The sequence below is a fragment of the Lemur catta genome, chromosome 8, assembly GCF_020740605.2.
Source record: "Lemur catta isolate mLemCat1 chromosome 8, mLemCat1.pri, whole genome shotgun sequence".
NCBI classification, from domain to species: Eukaryota; Metazoa; Chordata; class Mammalia; order Primates; family Lemuridae; genus Lemur; species Lemur catta.
The window spans coordinates 1,235,630-1,254,145 of NC_059135.1; the positions used below are offsets into that span (position 1 = coordinate 1,235,630).

The window sequence follows — 18,516 nt, forward strand, 5'->3', positions numbered from 1 at the left end:
CGGGATCAGCCTTGCTCAGGCCTCAGTCCTCTTGCCCTTGTCTCTGTCCCTGTCCCCGGGTCATCCGTGCCTGGGCTGCTAGAGAGGCCCCAGCCCACAGCCAGTTCAGGGCCCGTCTAGGGCTTGCTGCTGCCCACAGCTTCCCGCAGCTCCGGAGACCCCAGCCCTGGCCCACGGCGCCCATGGCGCCCACGGCGTGCCTCCTACGAGAGGGTCACGAACAGGGAGTCCTGGCTCTTGTGGGCCTTGGCGCTGGGGGGCGCGGCCAGGGCAGACGCCTCCTGAAACTCCCTGGCCATGTAGTAGTAGCAGATGGCGTCCAGGCAGCAGTTGGCGTCTGAGAGCTTGCTCGTGAAGAAGAGGGCGTGGCCCAGAGCCCTGCTGACGGCGCAGCTCTGCGTGCCCAGGGCCGCGTGCACCGTCAGCGCCACGTGCAGGGGCAGGAAGCAGACCACGAACACGACCAGGTTGGCCCAGACCATGCGGGCAGCCCTGCGGGTGGCCTCTGCCTGCCCCCTGTCGGTGGCTGGCCTCCGGGCCAGGGCGGTCACCACCTGCTGAGAGCAGAAGACCAGCACGGCCAGCGGCACGTAGAAGCCCATGAGCGAGAACACCGTGGTCTTGAAGCTGTGCCGGGAGTGGGTGGTGAAGCAGAAGCCGCCCTCCTGCATGCCCAGGACCCAGCGAGCCACCACGGAGCTGGTCACCAGGGCCCAGAGGACAGCGCACACGGCCGCGGCCTGCCGCGGGGAGCGGAGGCTGCGGGCCCGCAGCGGGTGCCGCACGGCCAGGTAGCGGTCCACGGCGATGGCCACGACCAGGCTGATGCTCATGTACCTGTTGGTCAGGTAGACGCTCTGGGACAGCTGGCACAGCGGCGTGTCGGTGGCCGTGTGGTGCAGCGAGTACAGCACAAAGGGCATGGCGCAGAGCAGGCACAGGTCGGCCCCCGCCAGGTTGGTCATGTAGACCCGCGTCTCGCTCCACCGCGGCATGCGGCGGCAGAGCACCCAGAGCGCCAGGCCGTTGAGCAGCAGGCCCAGCACCAGCAGCGTGCCCAGGTAGGCCAGGAAGACGTACCTGAGTGGCGGGGGCCACTCGGGGGGGCCGCAGGTGTCGTTCATGGTCCCGGGCTGCAGCGTAAGCAGAAGGGAGCAGGGGTCAGCCGAGGGCAGGCCCCGCCCACTCTGGCCAGGCCGTGGGGGAGGGGCGCCCACCCCACACCCACCCGAGACGCCCCTTCCCAAGGAAATCACAGAAACCGTGAAGAACTCCAAGTCAGCCTCCAGCTCTGACCCCAGCCCACTGGACGGGTGGGGAAACTGAGGCCTTCAGAGAGATCCGGCAGGCCCAGGGCTGGACACAGACCCCTCCAGTCTCCAGAGCCTCCTCTGCCTCTTACTGGGCAGAAGGAGCTCAAAGCCCACTCCGGTCCCCAGCTGAGGGGGCCCTGCCCTCCAGCGCTCCAGACCTGGGCAGGGGCCGAAAGGCCGTCACCCGCCTGGCACGGGGAGCTCCGAGGGGGCACCACCAGCCTAAGGGTGCGAAGGCCTGGCTCCGGGACAAAGCCCAGCGTGGTTCCCACAACCCCCAGGCCCTGGCCGCAGGAGGTGCCTCCGCTGGGCCCACACCTGCACCCCAGCGGGCAGGGCTGGCAGCAGAGGCCCAGGCCAGCGGGGAGCTCTGGTCTCCCTGCTGCAGCCTGTGAGCACCCCGCCCGGCCTGCGCTCTGGGGGCCTGCCGAGATCGGCCTGGGGTGCCATCCCAGGCCCTCCCCACACTGCTCAGGGCAGCCTTGGGGTGGAGCTGAGTGTCCACCGGGTTGTCAGGAGCACCGGCAAGACCACCCTTCCGCCGGCCACGTGGCTTCTTGCTGCCCTGTACATGCTCCGCAGGACGGCCCAGGAGGGCCAAGACCAGCCCGGGGAGGACTTGGGCAGGGGCGTGACGTTCCGAGCATGGATGGATGCACCTGACTCAGCCTCTCCAAGCTGGGGAAACCTTGGCTCCCCGTTGTAAGGGGTGCTGGTATCACACGCGTGGAGTGGCGTGAGATTGCGGGGCCAGCAGGTGGCCAGAGCCTGGGACACGCCTGCCATGGGCTCCACCCCCTTGGTTCCAGGAAGGACCTGGAGGGGTGGGGCTGGGTGGGGGTGGCCTCCCCCCAGGGCTGGCCAGGGTCACTGTCCCTGCAGGGGCTTCCTGCTGGCCCTTTTATGTGTGTGGAAGGCAGGGGGGACTCAGTCCACAGGGGAAGGCCTCCTCCCTCTGCCTCCTCCCTCTGCCTTGGGGAGCACGGAAGCCCCCACGGGAGAGTGAAGAATACCCCAGCCCTGTGACTGACCATCAGGGCTGGGGCGGGGGCTCACTTCCTGCGTGGTGGCCCCGGGAACCTCCAGGCCTGCAGCCCACTCGGGAGGCAGATGTCAGCCAGGAAGAGCAGTAGCCCACCCCCTTCCACGCGCTCCGTGGACGCCACATCCGCTGAGTGAAGTGGCACAGCTGGCGCGCTCAGCTTTCCACACGCCCCCGCACCCCGTGGGGCGACCACGTACCCCGGTGGCTGTCTCCGTACTCCGGAAGGGCTCTGCTTGCCTTCTCTCTGATTCACCAGCAACACCCCACCCTGGTCCTGCGGGACCCTGAGCCAAGCCAGGCTCCGAGCACCCCCCATGGAGCCCCTGGAACCAAGGCTGGGGTCGCCTCTCCCCCACCCCCCCCACCCCACCCCGTGTGTCCTGCGCTCCCTGCTGAGCCCACCCGGAGCGCTGGTCCTTGGAGCCTGCTCAGGGCCCGGGAGCCCCTTCTCGGGAGCCGGCAGCACTCGGACCTGGCGGGGCAGGGGCTGCTCCCTGCAATCCATGAGCCCACCCTGCCCACTGAGGCCCACCCGCATGAAAGTCCAGGCGGGGCCCTCACTACTCACACCCCCCGAGGCTGGCTGGGGAGAGGCGCAGGCCGGGCACGGTGGCTGCGAGCCTAGGGCGGCCCCTCCGGGCTCCCCACCCCACCCCACAGCCCCCTCGCGCCCCCAGGCCCCCGTCTGCCCATGGGTCACACACACCCAGGGTTGTAACTCTCCGGTTAACCTCAGTGTGGCCCAATATTTTGTGGGGAAATGTTAAAAAACTCTTAACTGCAGTTTTTAAAATGTCCCAGTTGTGATGGAAGGAACATCGGCCTACCAGGGGGGAGCGTACAAGACAGGAACGCCCTGCTCGCTCGTGGGCCCTGGCTTGTCATCTGGGGGCCTCCCGGAAAAGTCCGGGAGTCGAGTCCCAGGGTCCAGCCCGGATGGTGTGGGGTCCTGGAAGCCACCCCCGCCAGCAAATGTCCCCTCCTGCCCCTGCCCAGCACACAGATCTGTGTCCAGGACACGGACCCAGCTGGCCTCCTGGCCCAGATGCTCGGCTGGTCCCTCCATGGACACCCTGGGCCGTCAGCTGGTGGTCCCGGGGCCACTGGGACGGGCCTGCCACTTCCTGCCCGGGGGCTGTCACGAAAGAGGAGCCCCAGCACGGCTCCCAGGCTGCTTCCTCCTCTGGCGGCACGATGGGCCGCGGCTTCCGCACACGGCAGGCAGCAGTGCCCCCCAGTCTGCGCCATCGCGACAGAAACCTGCCAACTTGGGTGGGAGGCCTGCACATGCAGCGTCTTCCCCACTGTCCCTGCTGTCTGGACGGGGACCCCACACTGCCCAGGGCTCCGCAGCCTGGCGCTGGCCCGGGGACCCCGTCCGCTGGCCAAGACGTGGGGTCCGGGAGTGGCTACAGAGCCGTGGCCAGGCCCTGTGGAGGCCTCGGCAGAACAGTTGCTGTCCAGGGTTTCAAAGCCGTCACAGCCTGTGCCATACAGCTCGGAGCCCACGTAGGACACCCCGTCCCCAGTCTCAGCCCCACGCAGAGCTCCCACGGCAAATCCCACCAACCAGGCTCCAAGACCCCCACACCCTCCCCTTGTCCCCTTGAAAACCCCCCCACACCCTCATCCCACCCTGAGACCCCCCAAACCCTCATCCCACCCTGAGACCCCCCAAACCCTCATCTCACCCTGAGACCCCCCACACTGTCGCCCCACCCTGAGACCCCCCCAAACCCTCATCTCACCCTGAGACCCCCCCAAACCCTCATCTCACCCTGAGACCCTCCACACCCTCACTCCACTCTGAGACCCCCCCACACCTTCACTCCACTCTGAGACCCCCCCACACCCTCACTCCACTCTGGGACCCCCCACACCCTCACTCCACTCTGAGACCCCCCACACCCTCACTCCACTCTGGGACCCCCCACACCCTCACTCCACTCTGAGGCCCCCCCCCCCACACCCTCACTCCACTCTGGGACCCCCCACACCCTCACTCCACTCTGGGACCCCCCACACCCTCACTCCACTCTGAGGCCCCCCCCCACACCCTCACTCCACTCTGGGACCCCCCACACCCTCACTCCACTCTGGGACCCCCCACACCCTCACTCCACTCTGAGGCCCCCCCCACACCCTCACTCCACTCTGAGACCCCCCACACCCTCATCCCACCCTGAGACCCCCCCCCACACCCTCACTCCACTCTGAGACCCCCCCACACCCTCACTCCACTCTGGGACCCCCCACACCCTGACTCCACTCTGAGACCCCCCACACCCTCATCCCACCCTGAGACCCCCCCACACGTCTGCCTGCTGGGACCCCCGGCCCGGGGTGCTCACCTGCCGGCTGCCTGGCTCTGCGCGGTGCTGTGGACACCTGTGGGGGGTCCCGGGAAGGCCGGGGAGACCGTGCCGACTCTGCCCCTCTCGCGGCAGGGGATGCTGGGTGGAGCGATGACACCAGATGGGGGAGGATGGGACTCCCCACTGCCTGCGCCGGCCCAGCTTGAGTTTGCGGGGGGTGAGGGGATTTTGGGGAAGGAAGTGGGGTGCCGGCCTTGCGCCTGACACTTGCAGAGAACAGGCACCTCTGTCAGGCCAGGCGTGGGTCTGGGGACAGGGAGAGGCGGCAGAGCCAGCGAGCTCCAGGGCACTGGGGAGGCTTCCTCTTTCCCAGCCGCGGCTTTTCTGCCCTGTCATTTCTCGAAGGCATGGCCTTCCCAGGGCCGGGCGGGCGGCTGCGGTCGCTCCCGCCCCCGCCCCCATGGGAGTCCGCACGCCCAGCTCCCTGGCAGGAAGCAGCAGGATGCCGCGGTCGCTCTGTGGGTTCACGCAGACATGCTCCCTGGGCACCACGCACTCGCGTGCACACGCACCCCGGCGGGCGAACCGACCAACACGGGTACCCAGAAGGACGCCCAGACGCACTGGGCCCAGAGGGCCAGTGCGGGACGTGCGGCCGACTCCTTGCCCCTCCCTCGTTAGCCGACCCCTCTTCCTCCCGCCTCCCACCTGCCCCTCCTCACCTGCCTCCCAGAAGCCTTTCCAGACTACCCCTGCCCCTTCTAGAATACTCCCCCCACTCCTCAGGTCTGGGCAGGCACCTTTGCTCTGCCCGCCCAGGCTGCCCCGCTGGGTGCAGACCCCCACCCCCTCCCTCTTATCTGTGGTGGAATCTCCCCAGGAAGGGGTGTGGCTGGCGGAGCTCTGAGCCCAGCGCCCAGGCCCCCACCTCAGGCCGGGCACCTGCAGAGGCCGCTGGCCTGCCCTCCGCCTTCTCCCCGGCTGTCTGCCTGGCCCCGCTCCCGCCGGCTGCCTGTCCCGCAGGCCCAGCCACCCCACCAGGAGCAGTGATGCCCAGGGCTCAGATGGTTTCCATCCACCCTGTCTCTGCCCTCACCCCAAACCCTCCAGGGTCAGCGGAAGGCGCTGCCCGACAGGCTCAGTGCACATGCGCCGTCACACGTGGACCCCAACTGCAGGGCTGGGCGTCTCCCCAGGCGTGTTTCTTCCACCTGTGGCCGGGCTGGCAGCTGCACGGCTGGACAGCACCCCGGGCAGGAGTGTGGCCCTGCAGAGCCCCCGCCTAGGCCAGCCCAAGGCCCCCAAAGACAATGTCACCCTTCAACGGGGCGTTGTCCCCCGCCAACTCCTCCCTGGCAGTGGCCTGGAGGGCAGGCCGTCCCCACCAGGTCCAGCCCCTGACGTGGAAGAAGCACCCTTCGGGCAGGGGGTTCCAGAAGAAACTAAGCACACAGACCCGGCTGTCTCTGCCAGGGGAGAAGGGGGTGGCTCTCTCCGCCCACACGCCACCTCCGCCCCCCTCAGGCCCTCCCGCCCCTAGAGCTGCCGGGGGCCACAGAAGGCTGCCCTCCCGCCCCCCTCCTGCGGCCACACCCTCGACCCAGTTTCCAGCCTCGCACCGTCTGATTTTTACCACGGAACTTCTAGCTGATTAAAATAGCTCTTTGCCGGCAAATGAGGATGGCGGCAAGAAAACAGAAAAAAAAATCATAAGGGGAGGAAAAAAAATAACTTTCTGTATATTAAGTGGGAGCTTGCAGGTACCACCTGCCTCCGCAGCAGGACCTGGCCCAGAGCAGACCCACAAGGGGTGGCAGGCGCCCCCGGGCACCTCTGGCCAGGGAACACAGCAGGTGCTCAATAAATGTCAGTGGCCGGCTAAGGCCGGCCTGGGTGGGAGGGGGCTGGGCCTGCCTGGGTCCCTCTACGCCTCTGGGTCCCTGGGGGTCCAAGAGGCCTGGGCGCTGCTGGGCAGGTCTCAGTTTCCAGGCCAGGCCCAGCCTCAGCAGCACAGCAGGGCCCGCCCCAGGCCGCATCCTGCCCTCCCCCGGTCCTGGGCCGCCCCTGCAGACCCGTCTAGGTAGATGAGCCCCCTGGGGGAAGAGCACCGGGGAGCTGGGTCACCCCAAAGGAGGCTAAGACGCTGACACCTGGGGATTTTTGCATCGGTTTTGATGTATTAGATTATCGTGTCGCTGTTTTGTCTTGATGACTGTGTTATTGGTGCCCCCTTAACTGCTGTGCCCGAGGCCAGAGCCTCACTTGCCCCCCCAGGAGTGGGGGCAGCCCCGGCGGGCCCTCTGCACCCCAGGCGCTGCTTAGCTGAGATCAGTGTGTGAGGACACGAGGACACGAGGACACGAATCCACCTCCCCATCACCCTCAGCACTTTCTGTTCCCCTGTCGCAGACCCAGGTCTGGGAGTGCACGTCCTGCTGGGAAACACCAGCCCCTAAAGCAAGGGGGAGATGCTCCTGCCTCCACTGTCCACTGTCACCGTCACTGTCACCGTCACCGTGCTGGGTGGGCCAGTGCGGCCCGCAGGGTGCTGGAGATGGGCGGCCACAAGGTGGGTGCAGGGGAGGGGAAGCCACTGGGGCAAGTGTCGGTTCCTCTGCACCCACGGCTCCCTTCCTGGGGCTGTCCCTCCCTCTCATGCTCTAGCTCCTTCCAAACTCCGCAGCCTCCGCGAGGCCATGGCCAGGGCCAGGGCCACAGCCACCCTCTCGCTGGCTCCCAGGCATGGCCCCTCCCTGGAGCTCCCTGGAGCCCGAGGCCCTGGGCTCTGCCCTCCAGCCTCTGAGCCCCGGGAGAAGCCACGTCCTGCCTCTGTGGAGTCCAGCAAGCGAAGACACGGCCGGGGACAGAGGTGGCAAGGCGGCAGCTGGACGCTGTGGGGCCTCGTTTGGGCCCCAACAGCTGGGGCCACCTGGGAGGGTTGCGCAGGTGGGTCGACGGGTCGCAGAATCAGCTCTGTGTCTGCGGATGCCCGACGGGCTGTGGCCGGACCCCACAACCACCTGTCTCCAGAAACGCGTCCTCGAGTGTCTGAGTCCCTGAAAGGCTCCTGGTGGGGTGGGAGGTGCCAGACGAGGCAGGCGTGGCCGGGGTGACCCGTTGGGGGTGAGGAAGACACGTGTTCTCTGTCCCAGACGGCCCACTCTGTGTGCATGTGAAATTTTCCATAAAGAAAAGTGTATAAAATAGAGACATTAGTGTGTGGCTGTGGAAGGGTCTGAGGACGGCGAAGTCCATCCCTGGTGTGGGCAGACGAGGACACAGGGCCACAGGGAGTGGCTGGGTTTGGGGTGGCAGGCAGGCCACGGCGGGGGAGGGGCGTGGGCCCCAGTGGACAGCAGCCAGTGTTGCCACCTGGAAGGAGCCCGGGCACAGGTGAGGGGCAGAGTCCAGACCCTCGGCTGCCAGCGACCCACCTGTCCCTGTGCCCGAGCCCTTCAGCCCCGGCCCCTTGCAGAAACTGCTGGGGACATCTTGGGGCCTCTGCCGCAGGACCACCCCTCTCACCTGACACCCGCCCCCGTGGGGCGCCTCAGTGCCCACCTGGCCTGAGACCCCACAGTGCCCCTGGAGGCCCGGCTTCCCCGCCCCTCTGGGACCCCGGCGCCACACTGGAGGGGGGCAAACGAGCGTCCCCGGAACAGCCAAGGCCAAGGGAAGCGCCGCTGGCGCAGGGCAGACCCACGCCCCTCCCCCACCTGGTGCGCAGGGGCGGGGGCAGCACACACCCTGAGGGGTCATGAGGGGTCACCAGGGTGTCTGCGGGGCCGAGTGCGGCACCCCAAGGCACCCCGCACCTCCCCTGCCCTCCGGTGCCCACACCCCGACAGGCGCCCGGTGGCTGCCTGCCCTGCTGGGCTCTGCCCTGGACACCAGGGGCGGCCTCCCTCCTCCTGGTCCCTTCAGCCCAGCCCACAGGTGCCTCGAGGCGCCCGGCCCCCGGCAGGGCCAGGAGGGGCTCCCTCCGGCTGGGGGCGGATGCTCAAGACCTGGACCTCAAGCCCCGGCCACCCCATGGCCCATTCACCCCCCACAGCTCCCACTCCTGCCCCTGGGGCCTCCGCTGCTGCCAGAAGCCGCTGGGAACCCTCTGGCAGCGGGCAGGCGTGTGGCTACACTGTAGCTAGTCCAGGCAACACAGCGAGACACTGTCTCAAAAAAGACAAAAAAAGTGAAAACTATGTAGATCTGAATTTGAATAAAAGTATCAGTTTGTACTCATAATGTGTCCTATTTTAAAAAGCTACTTCTTAGTTCTGTCTCCGGACAAGGCCTAAAAACAACTAGTCCAGTAGCAGCAAGCACGCAAATATCCAGATTGTGGTCTCTCAATACGGTTTCCCTTGAGAGGAATAGGTGCCCCTTAGAGAGCTGGACGCTGTCCAGCCTGGGTGACAAACCGTGCGTGACGTGTCTTCTCACGCCAGGGAACACAGCAGCCGTCACAGCCGCCCGGGGCGCGTCGGAGAGACCCAGGCACCGAACCACTCGGGCTGCGCCGGACAAAGATGGGATGATTTGAGAGTCAGTAAGGACCATGATTTCAATGAATTGGAACGTTTAAAAGTTTAACCTCATGAATTTGTAATTATGCTTTAGAAACTCCTGAGTCACTTTTGAAAGATGCTGGCAAACAGCTCATTATTTTAAAAACCGGTAAACGGAGGGATAGAACCAGGCACTTATCCTGCCTCCCCTGCAAACTACACCCCACGTGACCACACAGGTAAGGAGGAGAAGCTTCTCTTTATAACATATTTCAGCTAATAAACCGAATGCAGAGAGAGTCAGAACATCAGTGCTTTGTAAATCCTTTGAATTAATGACACTAGGACTAGTAAGCATCATCTGTTATACTAGGTCATTAAGTACGAAATGTCCCATTTTGAATCAAAAGTTTGTTTTATTATATCTCAAACAAGAAGCAGTACAGTTAATCTAAGCATGCGCCTAAACTATCCATACGGTTTTGCCGTCTTAACCGTAGCGTGTTGATGCCAGCTGCAAAGAAGCCTGGAGAGCCAGTGGTGATGAAATCGCGAAAGGTGTTTTTAACAGCTTGTTGAGAACAGAATATGGTTCCTTGCAAGAAGTGGTCCAAAGCCTGGAAGAAGTGGTAGTCGGTTGATGCGATGTCTGGTGAACACAGTGGATGACAGAGAGTTTCCAAGTCCAGCCTCTGTAGTTTGAGCAGTGTTGTTTTTTGCATCATGTGGTCTCGCAAGAGGATTGGCCTGTCTCTGTTGACCAGTCTCAGCTGCTTAATCGCAAGCATCCTCATCATTTCGTCCAGCTGGTTGCAGTAGACATCCGCTGTAATCCATTGACCACGCTTCACGAAGCTATAGTGGATAATGCCAGTGCTGGACACCAAACAGATACGATTAGATTTTTTTGGATGCATATTTGTCTTTGGACTGTGTTTCAGCACTTCATCTTTATCTAACCATCGTGCCGAATGCTTGTGATTGTCAAAAAGAATCTATTTTTCATCACACGTAACAATGTGGTGTAGAAATGATTCGCCTTTATGTCGTGACAGCAAAGAAAGGCAAGCTTCGAGATGCTTTCTCTTCTGATGCTGATTTAATTCATGTGGAACCATCTACCCAGCTTCTGTACCTTGCTGATTTGTTTCAAACGGTCCAATATTGTTGGAAGGGTAACATAAAACCTTGCTGCTAATTCACGCGTAGGTTGAGATGGATTCACTTCCACTACAGCTTTCAGCTCATCGTTATCCACCTTGGTCTCAGGTCACCCATGAGGCTCACTTTCAAGATTAAAATCACCAGAACTTCTCAAACCATCCACGTTCTGTGCGTTCATTAGCCGTATCCTTCCCAAACTCTTTGATGACTTTTCAAACTGTCCGCACTGCACTGGTTACATGAGGGAACTCATATTCAAAAATAACACAAATTTTTTACTTACCCATGATTTCACAAAAATTGCTTTAAAAAATGTGAAAGATAATCACAAACCAAAACGTGTGTTTGAAAGACTGAGGAGGTACCTTCAGAATAGGAAAAAAAGAAACCAAGAAGTGTCAAAGTGAGATGTCAGGGACAGCAACTGTCAAACTTGGTGCTTAAGGAAATTGGACATTCCATACTTAATGACCGACCCGATGCCAGTTGTGCCTTGTCTGCTATCCATCACTCCACAAAAGTTACCTCTGAAACGAACAGTTTAAAACAAGGAAGAGCTATTGTCTCCCAGTTTCTGGGGGTCGGGCGTCCAGGCCCAGCTAGGCAGGGTCCCCAGCCATCAAGGTGCCCCCTGGGGCCGAGCCCTTCCCCGAGGCCCCTGCGCGTGGCTGCGGGAGGCCCGTGCTCGCAGTGGGCAGCTGGGCAGCTTCGCCTGCCCGGGCCCCTGTCTTGGCCCTTTGTGCCTGTTCTCAGGGCGGCTCACAACATGGCAACTGGCTTCCCTCAGAGGGAGGGGGACCGAATACACCCAAGACGGGGCCAGCTGGTCTCAGCAGAGGGGCTGCAGCACGGCCTTTGCTGCGTTCAGGCGAGTCGGGGGGTCCGGCCGCCCTCCGGGGGAGAGAGCTCCAAGGATGCCGGGAGGCAGGGATCGCAGGGGGCTTGGAGGCTTGGCGGCTGCCTGCCACCTGTGGTCATCAGTGGCTCCGCGCCCAGCAGAGAGAGTGTCCTGGCCCTGCCGGGAGCCCCACCAGCTGAGGCGGCACAGAGACCATGGGACGCCCCACTCGGAAGAATCACGCCGGAGCCTGGCGCAGCGCCTGGGGCTGCCTACCCGTGACGGGGACGGTTGGCAGGGGGACACACAGAGCGGCACTGGAGGGGTGGGGGCAGCAAAGCCCAGGCTGCAGGAACCTGCACGGGAGCCCCCCGAGGCGAGTGGAGATGCAGGATGTGCAGGCTGGACGTGGACCCCATGGGGCAGCTGCCGTGGCTGTGGCCGGTCAGCGCAATGAGCCAAGGTCATGGTCGCACCTGTGTGCACGGACTGTAGAACGCAACAGCACAGGCGAGAGGCAAAAAAGAGAAAGGTGCCAGCTCCTCAGTGTCCTCTTCTCCCCACGGGGACGACACCAGGCAGGCAGTGGGGACCATCTGTCTCACGTCCAAGGACTCCGCCTTTTTATGGACCTGGGGTGGGGCTGGAGGAGGGGAGGCTACGAGTGCAGGGAGAGGCCTCAGCCCCAGCCCTCGAGGAGGCCTCCAGGTGGCGGTGGCTGGCGGGAAGGGGCAGAGTGCGGGCCGGGCCACCTCCCCTGCGGGCCTGTGGCTGGGCCTGAAAGGCCACACCCAGGATCTGGGCCTCAAGCCAGACTCCTCGGATCCCAACTCAATCAAATCAGCCACTACTTTTTAACGTGTGAGCTGGGAGCTGTGCCTCCCCCGCCCCGCAAAGCCCCACCGCGGCGCCCTGAGTGGGTCCGCCTGGCTCCTCTGCAGAAGCGCGAGGGGCAGCGTGAAGACTGACTGTGTGTTTGCCGAAACAAACCAAGGGCTCGATTTGTGGTGAGGGTTGTTGCGGTCAGGTGCTTTCAAAGTCCTTATCTTTTATTCATAACGAATGTTTTGTAGATAAAATGACATAATGTCTGGCCTGTTTCCAGACGTGCTGGGCTGGTGGGTGGCGGGGAGCGTGGTGAAGCCACATTGGCACCATCTGACCGTCGCCAAGGCGGAGTGAAGGCCACGTGGGCTCGTTACGCTTCTGTCTGTTTCTGTGTCGTACAATTGCTAACATCAAAGCTCAGAACACCCACTGCCACCCACAGAGAGTGTGGGAGTACGCTGTGACTTCTCCTTTAACTCCACAGGAGTGCAGGAGAAGACGGGGTCTCCTCACTGGCCCTGAAACGAGTGACCCCTAAGTCTCAGCGGCCGGGCGGCAGATGGAGAAAGGCCCTGGGGCCCCAGCAAGCCCGGGAGAGGACTCGGCAGTGGGTGCTCGGTGCTGTCTAAGCAGCAGGGCAGGGTGCAGGCCCCGTGGAGCCAGGGCTGACTGCACTTGGACTTGACAGGCCTGGGGTGGCAGGTGCAAAACAGCTTCCGCTCAGCTATACATGTGCATGTGCACACACAAACATGCACACACGTATGTACACATGTGCACACACAGGTATATATGCTTGCACACACACACGCTTCTGCCACGCCACATCCATGTGAGGAGCCCTCTTGTGGAGAGATGGAACTGTCAGCCCAGGAGAGCCTGAGCAGGATGCACGTGTCACGCCGACCGCTCCCACCCCACAGGGTCTCGCGCAGGTGGGCGCCGGCCGGGACCACCAGTGCCTGGGAGATGCAGCCCGTTCCACACGGGCGTGGGGGGACCCTGCAGAGCAGAGGGCTCCTCAGAACCGGGGGCTGGGCTGCCTCCGCCGGCTCACTTGGGTGGCAGCCTCTGCACCCCAGCCCCAAGCCCGTGCCGCACAGGTGGGGAGACCAAGGCCGGGGGGGTGGGCAGGAACTGGCTCGAGCCCCCCAGGGGTGTCTGAAGAGGAGAGAATTGGAACGGCCAGCCCGGGCTCTTTCCTGGGGACAGCTGGTGTGCTGGGACTCCACGCGTGAGGTTTGGGACAACGCACCTGGGACCAAAGGGATGGGGAGGCAGGGGCAAGGCCAGGGCCTGGATGACGCTGACAGGCTGCGGGAGTGAGGAAGGCCAGGGACACGTGCGGGAGACGGCGGGCTGCATTTGCGGGTGGCGGGTCCGGGGCAAGGCGGGCAGCGGAGGGGCCGGGCAGGGAGCACAGCAGCCCCTCCCAGGGTGCAGTGAGGGCTGGGGCTGGAGACAGGGTGAGGGTCGCTGTGAGGTCCGGATCAGAGTTAGGGTTAGAGCCAGGTCAGGGTCAGCCTGGGGCATCAGGAAAAGGCTGGCGGTCTTTACTTGGTGCCTGCTCACTCTCACAGTCTGCAGACGGCCAGGCTCTCGTGCGCACACGCACCGGACACATCCCGCTGCACACCAGCAGGGCGGGCCGGTGTTCGTGTCCGGGCCCTCCTCACCCAGAACCCTCAGCCCTGCTTCCCCTCCCACACCTGTCACCCTGCAGGGTCCCGGGGTAGCCCCGCCATCCGCCAGCTTCTTCCAGCCACGCTCATCCACTTGTTCTTTTTCTCCAGCACACATTTGTGAGCACCCGGGCCAGACCCTGAGCTGGCGGGCTCTGATGCCCTCCTCCTCCTCTGAGGTCAGTGACAGTCACACAGCTCTTGTCAGGGCTGGGGTTGGAGTTGCAGGAAGTTGACACAGATAAGGCAGATAGGTCAGATTCTGTCGTTGTGCAGAACCCCTGCCATCTGGCAGCCGGAGTGGTGACCTGCACGCCCCTGGAGAGGCGGGACTGCAAATCCTGCCCTGTGGGAGAGCAGCTCTGTGGGTGCAAATCCCAGAGCATGAGAACCATCCCCAGGGAGCCCTGCCGTGGCCACTTGTCCTGCCAGTGCAGGGCCCTCAGCCCTGCCCTTCCACCTCACCCTCTGGACGGCCTGGCTCTGGTTAACCATCGGCCTCCTCCAAAGGCCCAGCTGGCAGCCAAGCCCGGCTGAGGACCATGCCCCGGCTCAGGCAGGTCTCACAAGTTCCGCTGCAAGACACGCCCGCACACAGAGTCCATTTCCCCAAACCCCCTCAGTGCTCCACCCACTGACGTTTGAACCCGCCACGGCCAGCGCACCGGAGTCTCACTGAGGTCCCTCTGGACTCCTGTATCCCAGACATCCTCTCAATCCACCTGCCAGCAGCGTTTGCAAGGATGACCAGTCTCTAGGTCTTTTTAAAAACTGTTTTAATACGATGTTGAATAGATACAAATGAACACCCAATTGTGTGCCATGAGGGGGTCTCTGAGTCCCCCTCGTACCCTCCCCTGAAACGCTCTCGTGCCAGCACCCCAGAGCCAGATATCTGTAAATTACACACATAAATAACTCACGGGTTAAATAAGTAATCAAAGGGACGTAAAATATTTTGAACTAAATGATAGTGAAAACACAACTTATCAGTATTTGTCAGATAAGGTTAATGCCACGCTTAGAGAAAAATTGTAGCTTTAAGTACTTGTATTACGAAAGAAAGGTCTAGAATCATTGATATAAGATTCCACTTTGGGAAGCTAGAAAACAACGACAACAAATTAAACCTAAGTAAGTAGAAAAAAGGAAACAAGAAGGAGTGGAAATCCAATGTAGTAGGAAAACAACAGGGAAATCAATAAAACAAAACACGGTTATTTGAAAAGATTAATAAAGTCGATAAGCTTCTGGCTAGATCAATCAAAAACATTGCTCCATAAGTTACTAATATCAGAAATGAAAGATGAGACATCCCTTCAGATCCTCAGACATTAGAAGAATAATAAAAGAATATTAAGAACATTATGCAAATGAATTTGACAGCTTAGATGAAACAGAAAAATTTCTCAAAGCTCACAATTTGCTAAAATGTATATAAGAAATATAAAATTTGAATAGCTTATGTCCATTAAAGTTGTTGAATTCATAATTGAAAACCTTTCTACAAAGAAAATATCTCACTCCGATGGTTTCACTGGTAAGTTCCATCAGACATTTAAGAATAAAATAATGCCAATCTTAACCACTTCAGAAAATAAAGGAAAAACTCTTCCCAGCTCATTTTCTAAGTCAAGTTTTATCTCCCTACCCAAACTAGGTAAAGATATTATAAGAAAAGTACAGACTAATACAATAATAAACATAGATATAAAAATCCTTAATAAAATATTAGTAAACTGAATCTAGCAATATATAAAACAAATAATATATCACAAACATCCCAGAAATATAAGGTTTATTTTAACATTAGAACATCAATCAATGGATTAATTTAATATATTAATAATAAATTAATACTACATTAATAAAGAAGAAAATTTATATAATCCTCTCAGTAGATGCATAAAAGTATTTAACAAAATTCAACACTGTGAATGGAAAAAACTCTCAGCAAACTAGGAATAGAAGGAAACTTCCTCAATCTGGTAAAGGGCATTTACGGATAAACTACAGGAAACGTCACACTTAATGATGAAAGACTGAAGACTTTCCCACACGTTCAGGAACAAAGTGGCTCTCAGCACTTCTATTTAAAACGGTACAGGAGGTCCTAGCCAGAGGAAATAAGGGGACAACCCCACACATATAGGAAAGGAAGGAGTAAAAGTATCTATCACCACAAATAACATAATCATGCATGTAGTAAATCCTGAGGAATTTGCCAGGGAAAAAAACCAAAAAATGAAAAGACTATGAACCAATAAGTAAATTAGCAAGGTTACAGGATACCAGATTATTATACCAAAAAATGCATTTTTATATACTAGCAACAAACAATTGGAAAATAAAACTAAGCATGCAATACCATTTACAAGCATTGAAAAGTGAAGTACTTTCGAGTAAGTGTGAAACGTGTATGCTCAAAGCTACAAAATTTTGCTGGGAGAAATTAAAGAAGGCCTAAATAAATAGACAAATATACCATGTTCATGGATTAGATGTCCGTTCTCCTCGTATTGTTCTATGGGATTGAGCCAATTAAGCATCAAGCATCATGTCCCATTGGTTTTGCTTCCTGGGCATACCTTAAAACTGGCCTATTCTCTCGGCCTCTATCACCTCCTGCCCTCACTCAAGACCCCACCTGAATGTCTGCAACAGCATTCTGGCTGGTCCTCTACCTCCAATTCACCGTCAGGACTTCAGCCAGAGAGATTTCAACACACATGTGTCAGATCCTGGTTTAGACTACGCAGTGGCTCCCCAATGCCCACGAGATAGGACTCAAGCTCCTTAAGTAACACACAAGGCCCCCGCCTACCTCTCCAGCCTCAGCTCTTGTGGTGTTCTTCAAGCCCACTCCCCATACTGCAGGCACAGAGAGCGTCTTTCCACTCCCTGAGCATGCCTCTTCCCTGCCCTTGGCTGACCCTCACCTGGTCAACAAATACCCCACTGCCACCCACACAGAATGGAGGAACAGTGGGCACTGAGACAGTGGGAAGTGACGTGTCCATGCTGCTTGATGTCCTCACTAGGCTTACAGGAGGAGGGATGAGCCCATGTCAGCTGGAACACAGAGACACTGGCACATGCCACCATGGTGCCCCAACATCACACCTGTCCAGGTCGCAGGAAACCACAGGCACAAGGACTGGTCCAGCCCAAGCCAGGGCTGTGTGTCTCCTGGCAGATTTATAAAGGGACTGGGTGTCCTAGGCAGCTGAGAATGGGCCCAGCCTGAGCCCTGGCCTGGGTGGGGGAAAACTGTACGTGCCTCTGACTGAACCTGGCGTATGTTCCCTGGGACCCCTGAGCGAGCAGGTCTGTGGTCCCAGCTCAGACTCAAGGTGCTGTCTGTGAGGAGACTGACTGTTCCTGTGAATGGCAGGGAGTCCCAGCAATGACGGGACGGCCCACAGGCTGCGGCCAGAGCTCCTCTGGGACCCGCAGAGAGCTGAGTGCTGGGCTGGCAAGGCCAGCCTGCCCACCAGAGCTGCTCCTCCGAACCAGGACAGACCCTTCCCCTGACGCAGCAGCCACATCCAGTGCTTCATGTTGGGGTCAAAAGACTCCAAATTATCTGCAGGAATAAAGTGACTCTCCCATCAGTTTTAAAAGGCAGCAAAGCTCGCCTGAGTTGTGAATATTTGGAGAGAAAAACCCAATAAAGCCAAACGAGGCATCATGGGGCACTGAGCGAGGCACGACTATGAATGGGGGAGACGAGGGATCCGTGGGGCACTGAGCGAGGCACGACTATGAATGGGGGAGACGAGGGATCCGTGGGGCACTGAGCGAGGCACGACTATGAATGGGGGAGACGAGGGATCCGTGGGGCACCGAGCGAGGCACGACTATGAACGGCGGGAGAGCGCGCGAGACCCAGTGTGAACCCCTTGGCCCAAGCCTGTCCCACCTCCTGGCAAGAAGCATCCCGCCCGGCCAGGCCCCTCCCCAGCCACCTGCTCGCAGGGCAGCAGGAACCCGATACTCACCCCAGAGGCTCAGACCAGGCCTGCAGGAAGTGAGAGAGAAGACACCAGACCCAAGATTGGGCAGACACAGTTCCCACCAAGGAGCACCAACTGCCCTGCCGGAGCCGGAAGTGACACTGGGGTCAAAGTCTGCGGGAGAGGGGGCGGGAAGTGCTCTCGGGGCACACACCCGGACCTGCGCGTCTGGCTCTGCCGGGGCCACCCTCCCCCGCTTCCCGCCACGGAGGGAAAGCGGCTTCACCCACACAGCCCACAGTGTAGCCGGCACCCGTCTGGGCCTGGCTCCGGCCACAGCCACGGACGCCGTGGAAAGGTCAGACTGTGTCTTCACAGGTTCTGGAGAGTTCTGGCGCCTGGCCGCAGCCTTTGTCTTCTCAAGGCAGCCCTGCCTGGGAGGGACGCAGGCCACTGGGACTCCGAGGAGTGCCGCGGGGCACGTAAGAGAAGGGCGCTGCTGGGGGCCAGATGTCTGTGTCCCCCTGAAATTCCCATATTGAAATCCACACCCCCAAGGTGATGGAAGTGGGAGGTGGGGCCTTGGGGAGGGATTAGGTCACGAAGCATGGGAGTAGCGACCCACGACAAAGGCCCCAGAGAGACCCCTCGTCCCTCCCACTCGTGAGGACACAGTGAAAAGGCGTGACAAGTCTGTGAGGCAGGAGGACCCCGGTGGCACACTTCCGTCTGGGCACTGTCACAGCAGCCCAGGGGCTGAGACGGGCCTGCGGGAAGAGCTGGGGAATCTCAACGGGAGAGAAGGTGCCGCGTCCTCAAACCGACAGCCCCGCGGGAAACAGGTGCGAGTGGGAGCCTGGCTGGTTGACG

The 18,516-nt window shown here is 60.1% G+C and overlaps 1 protein-coding gene across 2 annotated transcripts; it reads right to left on the reverse strand.

Moving 5' to 3' along the window:
* Window positions 1-151: 151 nt before the first annotated feature.
* Window positions 152-17,782, reverse strand: GPR35 (G protein-coupled receptor 35). Of its 2 annotated transcripts, none has more exons than XM_045559927.1 (2): window positions 17,692-17,782; window positions 152-1,133 (listed from the first exon to the last, which is right to left on the reverse strand). In XM_045559927.1, the coding sequence occupies exon 2, from the start codon at window positions 1,122-1,124 to the stop codon at window positions 204-206; it is 921 nt and encodes a 306-aa protein (XP_045415883.1). In that variant the 5' UTR covers window positions 1,125-1,133; window positions 17,692-17,782; the 3' UTR covers window positions 152-203. The 2 variants fall into 2 exon arrangements, with proteins under 2 accessions (XP_045415883.1, XP_045415882.1); XM_045559926.1 differs by lacking the exon at window positions 17,692-17,782 and adding an exon at window positions 4,710-5,024.
* Window positions 17,783-18,516: the final 734 nt, after the last annotated feature.